Source organism: Erpetoichthys calabaricus, chromosome 11, assembly GCF_900747795.2.
Source record: "Erpetoichthys calabaricus chromosome 11, fErpCal1.3, whole genome shotgun sequence".
Classification (NCBI taxonomy): Eukaryota; Metazoa; Chordata; class Cladistia; order Polypteriformes; family Polypteridae; genus Erpetoichthys; species Erpetoichthys calabaricus.
This window is the reverse complement of record NC_041404.2, coordinates 66,304,373-66,318,290: the sequence shown is the minus strand read 5'-3', so window position 1 is coordinate 66,318,290 and position 13,918 is coordinate 66,304,373. Positions and strand designations below refer to the sequence as shown.

Genomic DNA, 13,918 nt, shown 5'->3' with positions numbered 1-13,918 from the left:
AACCTCACATTGACTGCAGCAATGCTGTAATTAAGAGCAACAGACATCATGTACAGTCAGCGGCACTACATCAAACACTCTTACCTTTCTTCCAACAGGTTATGTTTCTTTTTAACACATGTACAATGTTCTCCATAAACACAACACACATTTATTTGTTTAGCAGAGTTCTTTTTAGGAGACATTTCAGCCATAGATGGTTTATGCTTCATGAGAAAAGGCATGCTATCTGTCAGACAGGGTTAATAAGCGCACCATTACTCTTTAGTGTTTAAATCCCTGCCCTTACTCTGAGCTGCTTCTTCATGAGGTTTTGGATTGGTTTTGAATTTTTAAATTGAGTGAACTCTCTTAATTGTTCCCATCCACTTTTAAGCACAATTCACTCATGGTTTTCACCAGACATATGTATGATATTTCTGGCTCTGTGAGACTACCTCCACTATGGCACATCATGCAACTTCCATATGCCCAACAAAGAAACTGATTTGCCACGTTGCACAAGCACTATTTTTAAGAAACTCCTGGTGTCTATTTTTTATGAAAACCACCATGATTGAAACATTTAACACATGTTTAGATTTTTTTTTCCTTATTTGTATTTTTTATTGAAATGGTTACTTTGTAGTTGCAATAATGAACACTGCATATAACAACTTTACAATGTTGTAGTTAAGGGCAGCATGGTGGTCCTGTGGTTACTTATTTATAGACTGATGTGTTTCTTCCATAATCCTGCAAGAGAATTATGTCTGCCATTTTTCTTTCTTGTCAAATTAACTTTACTTACACTCAATGGATGATTTGTCCAGTGTTTACAAATTTAATTTAAGTAGTAGGTTTACAATCCTAAGGGACACTATATCCTTGAAAGAGAGAGCTAGAAAGTGAGAAATCAGGCCAGGAAAGGAGATTCACCAAAACTGGGCTGAATAGTGGATTATAAAATGGGTCACATCCCTTGGGATGGCCTGTCACAGGCCAGGGAAAGGAGATTCTCAACATGTCTTGATATCATTGCTATAAGGAGTGTTAATCTCTTTCATGATAGTGAGAGAAAAAAAATTAGGTGTGTATGTAGGATGCTCCAGGGACACAATGTTCCCCAAAAATAGGCAGCAGAGATTATAAAGAGAAGCTACTACAGCCATGCTGTTTATTGCCAGGAGCTGGCATGCCAGAAGCACTCCAGGATTCATAACCGTTAATGGAACCTTAAGCATGCTGATGTTGGCCTCAGTGCTCAGAAGAGATTGTTAAAGCCTGAAAATAACCTCAAGGTATTTAAAATATTAGTACTTGTCAGTGCCAAGCTGAATCTAGAATTCACAGGATAAAGACTAACTGGCAAAAAGTTAGCAAAGCCAGGATAAAGTACAAAAAATATGGAAGAAAGACATGTTAACAAGATAAGTGGTTGAGTCACTGCAGCCATGTGAAAGCCAGGAATTGTGGAGCAGCTACCTTACGGTAACACAGAGTAACAAAATAATCACCTGCACTAATGTCATTTCCCCAGCACGCTACTGCATAGAACAATACACTGGCTACTACAGCCTTGTAGAAATCATGTAAGAGTGGCCTGCATACACCAGTTAACCTCAATGTCCTCAAGAAATAGAGGTGACTCTGACCCTTATTGAATGCAGTCTTTGTGCCACTCAAGCCTATTTTTCAGATGCACCCCACAGGTGTCCTCACTACCTCCACATCAATGAAAAACTGAGGACAGTATGGGCTTGATCCTCCTGAAATCTATGGTCATCTCCTTTGTCTTGCTGATGTTGAGCTGTAGGTTGTTCAATTTGCAGCATTCAACAAAGTCCTAGTGTCCTGTATTCATTCTCCTGCCCACTGCTGATATACCAAACTATGGCTATGTCTCTGGAAAATTCCTGCAGATAACATGATTCATGATTATCATTATTCTTCAATTATTCAAAATATTCTGCATTCAAATACTCCTGTTGAGACTTAAAAAGCTTTTATATATCAACCAACAAAGAAAAAAAAATTTTGCATTTAATATTTATTTCTTTTTCGTCTAGTGATATGTTTTATGTCACATATACAATTGCCTTATTTCTATATTGTTAATGTTCCTTGAAAAAAGGAATCAAATCCTTTCCTGAAAGATATTGGGTGAGCTTTAGCTTGGATCTGGGTTTGCAAGCATATGCAATGGAGAGAATTATCATAGAATTCAGGTTCATGGGATTTATATGTTTGCCTCTGTTGTTCTGTTCTCCAAATATATTCAGAGACATGCAGGTCTATTTACAGTATACTTTGACTAGTGATATGAGTATCACCTGTGGATGCTAAGACTAAACTGTTAATAATTATTTGAGACGTCCTACTCAATGTTGTCTGGATATACCTTTAGTTCTATAGCAATAAGAGTAATTACTATTAAACATTTATGTGTTTGGATAACCATACATTTGTGTTACATGTTTATAAGTATGTGATTGCTTTTGTTTTGGATTCATCTTGGAGGGTGTGTATCTTTTGGATTAATAATGTATGTTGACTGTGGGGTTGTATAGATTTAAATGTAGTAGTGTATAATATATAATTAGAATTATGAACATAGGATGTTTAATGTTTCTAAGGAAAAGTGATGAAGCTTGCACCCACTTCATTTTGTGTGTACCACTGGAGATCTGATTTCTTGCACCCTAGAGATGTTTCCATCCATGTTTCATACAGCATTCATTACTTTGTCTGTGCGCTACAGTTACTCACAAATAAACAGTTTATTAATGAGAACCTTCTTCTCTCTCCTGTCATAGACCATGCAACTATGATGGTTTTATCTCTGATCACGCTTTTTATTTTTACACTCAAATTGTTATACTCCACTAATACAGCTCACAACTGGCAAGTCAACCAGCTAATATAACCGGATGAAGATTTTATTAAATTCATCTCTCTAATTTCCATAAAGACCAATATATCTCCAGAAACATCACTGTGAACACTCTGAGAAACAGTTCAGAGGGGTCAGATGATTTCTTATCTTTTACGATTGAACTCAAAACTAGACAGGTCTGCCAGTTATCACCAGTGCTTTTTAAACTGCTGTCCTGTGGCTATCTGATTTTGCAAATAGCTGAAGATTAAGAGGATAATAAGGGAGGGACTTGAATAATAGTTTACTGTTCCTAGGGACTGCGGTGGGCTGGCACCCTGCCTGGGGTTTGTTTCCTGCCTTGCGCCCTGTGTTGGCTGGGATTGGCTCCAGCAGACCCCGTGCTCCTGTAGTTAGGATATAGCAGGTTGGATAATGGATGGATGGATTTTCCTAGGGAATGGTCTTGAATGTGAGAGTAAACTTGATAACTTCTGATTGTAACAGAACTATCTATCTATCTATTTAAATATCTAGGAGTCAAAGTTAAAAAAAAATTTATTGCAAATTGATGTAAAGTATCTTAACAGGATGCTAACCGATAGTTAACTTTTCCATTTCACATTACCTGGGAGTATAATTATTGAAAAACAAATGTTAATGACTAATTAGTAATAACAAAGACCTTAGTATTTGTATGGTATATATTAAAAAACATTCCATGAAGTCACTTCAAGTTGCATTTATTTCCTTGAGTCTCATATTAATGAAGTTTTTCTACTCCAGGTCTGGGTTATTTAATAATCAGTTTGAGGTTTGGTTTGTTTGTGATGTAAATGTGTACAATTTAAAGTTGTGCGTGCTGTTAATTTGTATATTTAAAAAAGAAGATTCATTTAATGGGTGTGCTACTACAGTCATTTTCTACACCTATAACACCAGAACAAAGATTCTTTGAAGTTTTGAAGACAAAATTTTTCCTAGAGTTGTGATAAACATTACACTTCAGCAGCCTTGTCTTTATTGTTCTTCACAAGAAGCCGGCCAGCCTAATGCCACATTACCACCTCAAAAATGAACGGTTGTTGTGTTGTTTGTCAGGCAGGGTATTTCCATCAGCTATCACTAGAGCGAATAAAAAGAACCTCTCTGTAAAATAATTTGTCTGCCGTAGACAATGGCATGTGGCAGTACTGCTATATCAGACTGTCAGCCAATGTGTTTTATAGCACATACGAGCAAGGCATCAGATTCCTTATAAAAATTGGTAAAGTTATTCTTTAGCTGTTGTGAAAGGGTGCTCCCGGACACAGACAGGCAGACACGTTGCAGTCCATCACCACACGTTTATTTACACAGTACTACTATATACAACAGTCTTAAGTGCACCACACAACAAACCCCCACCGACTCCCAAAGTCCAGGCTTCCAGCAGCCACTTTCTTCTCACAAACACTCAGGGCCTCTCCTTGCCACCTCCTCTGACCTTGTCCACCTCCTCACCCGACTCCAGCCTTGATTGTAATAATAATAATAATAATAAATTTTATTTATATTGCACTTTATATTTTAGCAATCCCAAAGTGCTATATAGGGCGGCGGCTCGTTATATAGGCGGCTGATTGAGGGCCGCACCCGGCCACCTGCCACAGTACACCCCTGCTAGCTGAGACCTCCTGGGACCAGCGAACCATTCCGGGAGGACGGGAACCCCTCGGCGGCACGCCGACACACTGTAGCCTAGGTCCCGATCCTGTCAACAGAAAAGAAAAACAAGGGCGGAGGCGTTGCCCTGATGCAGCCCCTCGGCTCGTCCTCAGCTGGGCCAACGCTCTCGGCCCCGATGCTCCCTTTCTCGGCTTCCCAGCCCGAGCAGTCCGTGCTCCCCGCCACAGAATCAGTGGGATCACGCTCTGTTTCCACCTCTCCAGCTGCGGGATTCTCCTCTGCCTCCTCAGAGGACAGCCCTTTGAGGAACACGCGCACCCAGCAGCGCGTCCTCCCCTGTCGGAGGAGCTGGCTTCCTCAAGCCGCTTCCTCCTCCTATTTTGGGACACCACAGCGGTTCGGATCTGCCCATTGTAAGAGGGCAGACCCAGCCTCGCTGGCGTCTGGATCTTAACGGGGTCGGTCTCCCTTACCTTCCCCGCTGTGCCTCTCCGTCCAGGAGCTCCTGCAGTGCGTCGATCCTCCTGCCTCTGCGGCTCTCGCTCGCACGCTACTGCCATCCCTCCTGACACCTGCGTCTCCGCCCGGAGGGCACACCGCTCGGCCGGCAGCAATAGCACGCGCTGGATCTCATGTTGCAGCTCCTGCAGTATCGCTGCCAAAGAGGAAGAGACAGTCGGCGGTGTGCTTACCTTCCGGGCGGCGTCATTCGCCGACTGCTCTCCGTGGGCTCTTCCCTGCAGCCCACTCGGGTTTCTTCTCGGCATGAGATGGACATTCCCAGCTCCCGCCTCTGACCAATCGTTGGCGGGAGGACAGGACACACTGCCCAATCCCGTGCCTGCTACGAGGAGGGACCTTCGGTCTGCGGCCTCCTCGCCCTCATTCCACACTCGAGGGCGAGGTTCTGGGCAGCTCCGCTGCTGCTGCGGCTGCAGCATCTCCTTCCCAGCAGCTCTCCTAGCTGCCGCCGCGCTCCCTAGCTGCCCCTGAAACACAAAAAAGTCCAACAGCGGACCTCCCGTGCGGGGTTGGGTGCACACCGCCCCTGCGGCACGTGGGTGAGTTTGCCTGCTGTGCCGGGCCTTTCACAAAACTTTCCAACAATACAGGTCCCCACCTCGACCCAGGTGGAGCATCCTGCCGACTACGCCACTGTGAAAGGGTGCTCCCGGACACAGACAGGCAGACACGTTGCAGTCCATCACCACACGTTTATTTACACAGTACTACTATATACAACAGTCTTAAGTGCACCACACAACAAACCCCCACTGACTCCCAAAGTCCAGGCTTCCAGCAGCTACTTTCTTCTCACAAACACTCAGGGCCTCTCCTTGCCGCCTCCTCTGACCTTGTCCACCTCCTCACCCGACTCCAGCCTTGATTGTAGGGCGGCGGCTCGTTATATAGGCGGCTGATTGAGGGCCGCACCCGGCCACCTGCCACACTGTAATTATTCTTAATGAATGTATGAGTGCTAATCATCAGCTTTCTAGTTACATGTGTTTAAAATGTTGCTCTGATTTAATTAGTAACATACAAAAAGCAGCACACTATATTTTTTTCCTTTAGGCTATTGTTTTATCCCTAACTGGTCCTGTACTGGTAACCTATTTAAGAAAACTTTCTAGACCACATCTCATCAAGCATGATTTTCATTTCACACTCTTTGCAATATACAATGGGTAAAATAAGTATTGAACGCGTCAACTTTTTTCTCAGTAAATACAGTATTGTCATTATTTTGATTTGTTCCCTAATATACTATAACCTGTATTGTGGAACTGTATGTACTCATTTGAAAATCTGATAAAATATCCAAAGTATGTATGGAAGGCAGTGTGGTATAGTGGTTAAGGCTTTGGACATTAAACCCTGAGGTTCTGGGTTGCAATCCCGCTACTGACACTGTGTGACCATGAGCAAGTCAATTGATCTGGCTGTGCTCCAATTGGAAAACCAAAAGAAATGTAACCAATTATATCATAAATATTGTAAGTTGCCTTATATAAAGGCGCCAGCCAAATAAGTAAATTGTTTTTTATATTAATTCACAAATAAGTGTATTGGCGCTAAAGAAGATTTATTATAATCAAATCTATTGGTGTATGTTGAACTAATATATCACATCTAAAATGTATGGCCTAATTTTATATGTCCTAAAGAAGGGCCATGTTATGTTGTTGTGGGGCCAGGCATTGCAGTAGAGAACATTCTCTTTAAACATATGGTGTAATAGATGAAAATTACTATTGTCGTATTTCAGGGATTGACATCCATTATTTAATAACCATTTTGTTCTTCACCCAGCTACACAGAGCCAAAGAGTAACCAAACAAGTACATCTGTGGTAGAATAGCAATCGATCCTTGATGCAACAAATGTCACAGCACATGAATATGAACTCAATGATTTAAGGATTTCTTATAATGCCAATGCACACTAGCCTGCATTGGTGAATAAGGGCCTTATTATGTACTGAAGAATGCATTTACTGCATCTTTCATTTAATTTTTTTTAAATACAGTTGCCAACATACTGGTGTATTTTTTAAAGTGGCAGTCATATTTTTACTGTAAATTTATAATTTACAGTACTCATATCATTAAAAGTCACAGCACCAAGGGAACAACATAATGGTCATTGAGTACCGGAAGGTGCAATATGCTGGAAAATACTAAATTTAGATCAAATCCCAGGTGATGACCATATTATTATATTCAACCCCCAACACCCAATCACATTGGACTAACACATCTCTGCCCATTGAGCAATTTACTTAATATTCACCAGGAATAGTCATAATAGTTGTAATGTTTCAAGATATACATCCCATAATTTAAATCCAAGATGACTTTCATGGAGGCAATATGTGCTTGTTTGACAATTGGGAATTGTGTTATTTACTTATACAGACTGTTAGCATGTAAATTTGTGTTGAAGAACCTGCCTTTTTAGCAAGCTACTGCTCAATATTAATATGTAGCACATGTGTGTCCCCTTGACAGCCCATTGTCCCAATGTCTAAAAAACTGTAAGCATTTCCACTTGTTTATTGTTGCCTGGTGATGTTGCAGCATTTAAGCATGTACTCCTGTTTTCCTACCCTTCCCCAAACTCATGAATGTTAGTATTATTGGCAAGTCTACCAACATGCCTGATATGAGTGAGTGTGGGTGTGTGCATAAGTGTGCCCTACAATGCGCTGGCACCCCATCCAGGACAGGATCAAGTATCCCTGCTCATAACTCTGAACTGGATTCAGGTGAAAGTCAGATTGATGATGGGTGAATTAAAGTATATTATGATTGAACTTTATGTGGTTTACAGCAGAAGCAGTGGAAATCTGAATTATATTAAGTGTATGTAAATAGCATTGATGAAAACTAATCAGGAAAGACAAATGACTGAGGAATTCTGCATCAGAAAAAATTTTAGTAAGTAAGGTTTAATATGGCTCTGAATTGAAAAAAGTTCCAGACGTCCAAGGTATTCTTGTCAAATTATTCTTAAAAAATCAATATAAGACGTTACACAGTCATGTAACAGGAAACAACCTGCAGACTGCAGTACACATAATAACAGAAATGCTTATTGTACATGCTACTCAGTAAGTATACCAAGCTTTAGAATCTAGATGTATAAAGCACAACCTGTGTAAGATTAAATAATAACAGAAATCATAATGACTGACATATGAGGTGACTACAATGATAACTGATGTAAATACAACAGTCTCTGACAAACGGAAAAATAACAGAAATATATGTTTATTATATCTCTGCCTGGAAAAGTAGTAAATCTTCTAATCACTATAAATTTATATAAATAATTTTATAAATATAAAAAATCCATAATCTCAATGAATTAATTGCTGATCCTGATAGTTCCAATATACTGTTGCCACACTGCAAAAAAATGCATAAGCAAAAACTAGATAAAAAAACTAAATGATAGTTGTTTTGCTTTTATTTAGCAAAAAAATTTGCTAATGGGGTAAACAAAATTTACTTCACAAGAGTTCTTGTGAAGTTTAGTTTTTGATAAATCAATAACTCTTATACTAAGGAAAACAAGATTTAATGTCATGATATAAATACATTTCATTTTTTTTCAGTGCAGGAAACAGTGCCTCAAGGCCACGGTTGCACATGGCATGCCAAGTTTAGAGTCATCAAACGACCAACTCAATATTGGAAATTAGAGTAGTCCATAGAAAGCTCATACACCCAAGAAAAAACCTGGAAACTAAGACAGTTTATGAGTTGGGATTCAAACCTATGAAAGTGCAGGCGTTTCACAGCTACATAATTACTATAACACCATTCGTTCATTTTAATTATTTAATTAATTAACCAAGGTATGTAAATAATATCAGACTATATGTTTCAACATTCAGCAATCCATTTTGAAAGTTCAGTGTAATACAAGCTTGCAGGGATCCCGAAAACATAAAAGTAAATGACCAAAGTAGAAAATATTAATCAATTTTGTTATGTGATGTAGTGCCTAGGGTTGCCAGACGTTCCTTATATACGGGACATGTCCCATATTTGATAATTTTGTCCCCTGTCCCGTATTTTACCTTTCAGGGACACCCAAATGTTCCGTATTTAGTTCATTTTCAAATTTTGTAATAAAAATGTATTTTTACTATCTTCTTACAGTACTTAGTTGTAACTTTATAAGTAATTATACTTTTTTTTCTCAGATTCTCTTGATGAAAATAACCTAAATATATCGAGGAAACTAGTTTTCGCTGCCTGTTTGCAACTTGTTCAGTTGCTACGGTTGTCTGAGGATAGCGACACTGTTACCGTTTTGCTCTCCAGCGGCGCTGCTGTGCAGTTCTGTATCAGCATTGCAACATACAGTGTCAACAAAGTGTGTACTTGCCACGGCCCACTTTTTTTCTAACTTCCTGTATTAAATAATAATATTTCTCAGTTGTCTGTTTTAAATAAATATTTTCAAATGATTTTTTTGTTTTCCTCATAACCCATTAAAATCCTTGCTTTATGTTTTTAACTTATGTCTCTTCTTTTGTATAATATATTGGTCTGGGTGTGTAGGGGGCATGTATAAATTTATATATATAGTAATATAGAGAGAGATTTTAAGAGTGTCCCATATTTCTAATTTTCTAATCAGGCAACCTATGTAGTGCCTTAAAATGTTAATTACATCAAACTCTACTATATAATCTGGCAGCAGTTTTTGGAAATTTTGGCAGGACTTTTCTTTTTTTTTCAAGGCTGGAGGGAAATTAAATGTTCAAATCATCCATCAAGGGATTTTGTGTCCTGAAAATACATGGTTTTGTTTTATTTATTTTTTTTGTTCCATAGTTTGTGTTGAGTAGGCTGCTGTTTTGTGTCATGCACTGATCAGAGAATGAAGCACTTAAACTGAACTCCAGTGTGATCTATTGAAAGTCTGACTGAGAATGAAGTAGCCGGCTGTTTGGATAGCAAGTGAATGTTACCTTGCTATGACCTTTTAACAAGAGCAGGTGCATCCCCCAAAACAGATCCTCATTGCTTCTCAAAAGAAGATTTTATGGATGAAGCCATTTGGATAAGGATGAAAAAACAAGTCTGAGAATAGACTATCATAGCTGGCAAAGAGATTTGTGTTGCCATTCTGACCACAGTGATGTCATCACCCAGCATTGTGGGAATTTTAGCAGAATGCCTTCACTCTGAGCCAAGTTCAGATGTGTCTGTTACTCAGACCATCGCAAGCCACTACTTTGTTTCATGCCAGTAGACCAAGGTATAATGAATGCAACACAAATGATGTGTTTCAGCCAAACAGAAAAGCAAAACAAAAAAAATGTGGTAGGTGTCTGTGAGCCTGCAGTGCTATTATAAGGTTCCAGGCCCATGACTGACCCAGAGCACCTCCTTTTTTTCATCTTGTAATATTTAAAGAAGGCAATGTATTTTTAGGTTGCATATTTTAACATGACTTAAAAATATTGCTTCCTGGAAATTTAAGAAAAATCTTCTTAGGATATACAGTATCAGAAATAGCAACTCTGAAAACACAAATTTTCTTTACAAGAATATTACAGTGTAAAACATTGTCTAACTGGTGAGAAATTTATAGGAGTGAAGGAGCCATGCCTTGAGTACTGGATATAGATAAATCATGCAATCACTACTGTATGCACTGTAGTATAGTATATGTGTGTACAGTGTATATATATATATATATATATATATATATATATATATATATATATATATATATATATATATATATATATATATAATATATATTGTGGGGAACAGCCCGGACACAGACAGGTAGACATGATGTTTAAACCACACACGTTTATTCACAACTACTATTTACACTTATCGTGAGCACAAACCCAGTGCCGCAGCACCAATCACCCCTCAAGTCCTTGGCCACACGCACAAAGCCTTCTCTCAGTCTTTGGTCCGCCTCCACTCCTCTCCACCAAGCTTCGTCCACTTCCACCCGACTCTTGCCCACGACTGGAGGGAGGCGGCCCCTTTTATTCACCCCAGAAGGACTCCAGGTGCATCCTGAGGGGCTCCGTAGCCACACCCCTGTGTGGCGGAAGCTCTGACGGTACATCCGGAAGTCCTCCGGGTGTCCCCAATCCTCTTCCCCCCAGCACTTCCGGGTGTGGCAGAAGTACTGAGGTCCAGGGCTCCCAAGGCATCGGGGCGCCCCCTGGCGGTGACCACGGGCCCCTACAGGGTAGAGCTTCAAAGCTCTGTACCTGTGGTCCCCAAGGCAACCTGGGAGGACGCCCCCTCGTGTCCTGGAGGAGGCACAAGCCCTCCTCCGCTCCTCCTGGGCATCCCAGCCGGGCGACAAACCCCGCCGGGTGCCACAATATGTATATATACAGTATATGTATACAGTATAAATATATATAATTAATTATATATATAAATATGTAAAAAATATATAATATATATTTAATATATAATATATATTTATCTGTAAACATACTTTAGATTGAGAGAGCATATTGTCATGCCATTTTGACAGTTTTCTGTCTCACTGTGAAAGATGCGTAGTTAAATTAGTAAATAAGTGATTCTTGGTACTGTTGTGTACATCCATCTTGTTCCTTTTAATTATAAGAGGCCAATATGTGCTCATGGTTGCATATGGAATTGCACATACTGTAATTGGAAGCAATTGCAAAGCTCTGGAATTAAGATTACAGCTGTGTACATCTGATAAAGTTTCCTATGCTGAGATTCTGGTTGCTAAATGTTTTTAAATTGACACATGGTTGGATTTTAAGAAATTAACCAAAAAATGTTCATCTGAATTATCAGAATTATGTCTTTAGATGATATCCATAGTGAGCATGGGAAAGGCGCTATATAAATTAAATGTATTATTATTATGTCAGTATACATTTAGAAGAAGAGTGCCACCATAAGTACAAAACAGGACCTCTTATTTAAGTGGTTTAGGACCCTGGCTTAGTTCTTGACTAGAGTGTTGTAGGTTAAAGTTTCCTCCCCATTTTCTTTTAAATCACCTCACACAGTACAGACATGCTGCCAGAGTGACTGACTGCAAATTGCCTAAGTATGGGAGTGTGTATTTGTGTGTTCTCTACCTTTCATTTTTGTTTGGAAGTGTGCAAGAGAACAGAGGGCTAGTACCTTTTTGAGAATTTGCCTGTACAGTATTCCATTTATTAAAAATTAACTGGATTAGTCACAAGCATTAAAGAGCTGATAAAAGTGGCTAAATTAAAAACAGTTCACAGGCCCCCAAAAGGAGACAGACCAGACTAATACCGGTACAGTCATGTTTTCTTTGGATTGGTGGTATTGCTACAGATTGTATTGTGCTCTCTTTGGTGACACCTACTGTTCAGATAGTATTGTGGTTCATTTAACTTAATTTAAGGGGAACCATTTGTATGACTGTTGCCAATTCTATCCCTTACATGTTTAAATAAAGAATATGAGTTGATGGCTCTAGATTTACTATATTTAATTTTCTTACTACATTGATTTTTTATCTTGAAATCACAATTTTACTGACTTTCTCCTAGTGTACTGGGATCCAAGTTGAGTCACTCTGTGCTTGTAAGGATCTTTCTCCAAATACTTTAGTTTTCCTTTAACATCTCATTGACATGTACTTTTGGTGGATTGATGAATTTGTAAAAGATTATACTCTACATAAACACTTAGCTTGTTTGAGGTAAATTTATGAGTAAATGCTTCTTAAATTATGGCAATAAAACGATGGCAGCTGTTAGTGCTTACAATATATTAGAACAATTTTTATGATAACAGGCCATTCAGTCCAACAAAGCTCATCAATCCCATTCACTGATTTCTTCAATATAATATCTAGTTAAGTTTCGCAGGTCTTTAAAGTCCAATAGTCTACCACACTATTTGGATACTTATTCCATGTATGGTTCTGCATGTGAACAAAAACTTTATAGTATTTGTGTGAAATCTACTCTTAACAAGTTTCTATCAGTGCCCTCATGTATCTGTTGAAGACCTGACTTTAAAGTAACAGAAGGAATCAACTGTGCCAGTTCCTTTCATAATTTAATAAAATTCCATCATGTCACCTCTTAATCTCTGTCTGTTTAAATTGACAAGGTTCAGTTCCTTCAGTTCCTCCTTGTTTGTACATTATTTCAGTGTCAGTATGGGTTTCCCTTTAGGGATACTCTGTTTTTTTCACATATTCCCAGAGACCCATGTACTGTATTAGTTTAATTAGCATTCCAATTGTTCCCATGTATAGAACTGGGTTTTGCCTTGTGCTCTGGCCCCTTGATTTAGATTGACTTGGTTTAAGAATGTCATGTTTTGTTATTTATTTCTTTTGTCAGAACTGATGGAGACTCGCACAGCTCGTCCTTTCAGTTTCTCCTTCAACACAAGTGATTATCGAATCCTGCTGATGGACCAAGACCAGGATCGACTCTATCTTGGCAGTCGGGAATATGTAGTGGCATTGGACATGCAGAACGTCAACAAGGAGCCTCTCATTGTAAGAGTGCTTTTAGGCTCTGTGCAAAAAATTAATGTGGAATTCTGTGTGCTTGAGAATTATTTGAGTTATTACTTAAAAGGGTGTCAAGTCCAGTTCCTGGATGGTCATATTGTCTGTAATTTTTCTTTCTAACCTATTTATTTATTGAAAGCCAATTCTTGCTATTAAGTAAACATCCAATTTAATATTATTGGTTTTTATTTACTGACATTGAGACATTTTAATAGTTTCTCTTTCTGAGAACTTTGTCAAAATACAGTATATGTGGACTAGAGTAGATTAGCAAGCCCTTATTTTTTCTGTCTTATTTCTGTCTAATTCATTAGATGATCATAAATTTGATTAAAAACAAAACTGAGGAAA

At 38.9% G+C, this 13,918-nt stretch overlaps 1 protein-coding gene across 1 annotated transcript in view; it reads left to right on the top strand.

Annotated features, from left to right (window-relative positions):
- Window positions 1-13,918, top strand: part of LOC114660515 (semaphorin-3F-like) — a 171,631-nt gene that overhangs the window by 122,587 nt on the left and 35,126 nt on the right. The window contains exon 3 of the mRNA XM_028813257.2: window positions 13,392-13,552. Within this exon, the coding sequence (XP_028669090.1) occupies window positions 13,392-13,552 (161 nt within the window). The remainder of the gene's footprint in view (window positions 1-13,391; window positions 13,553-13,918) is intronic.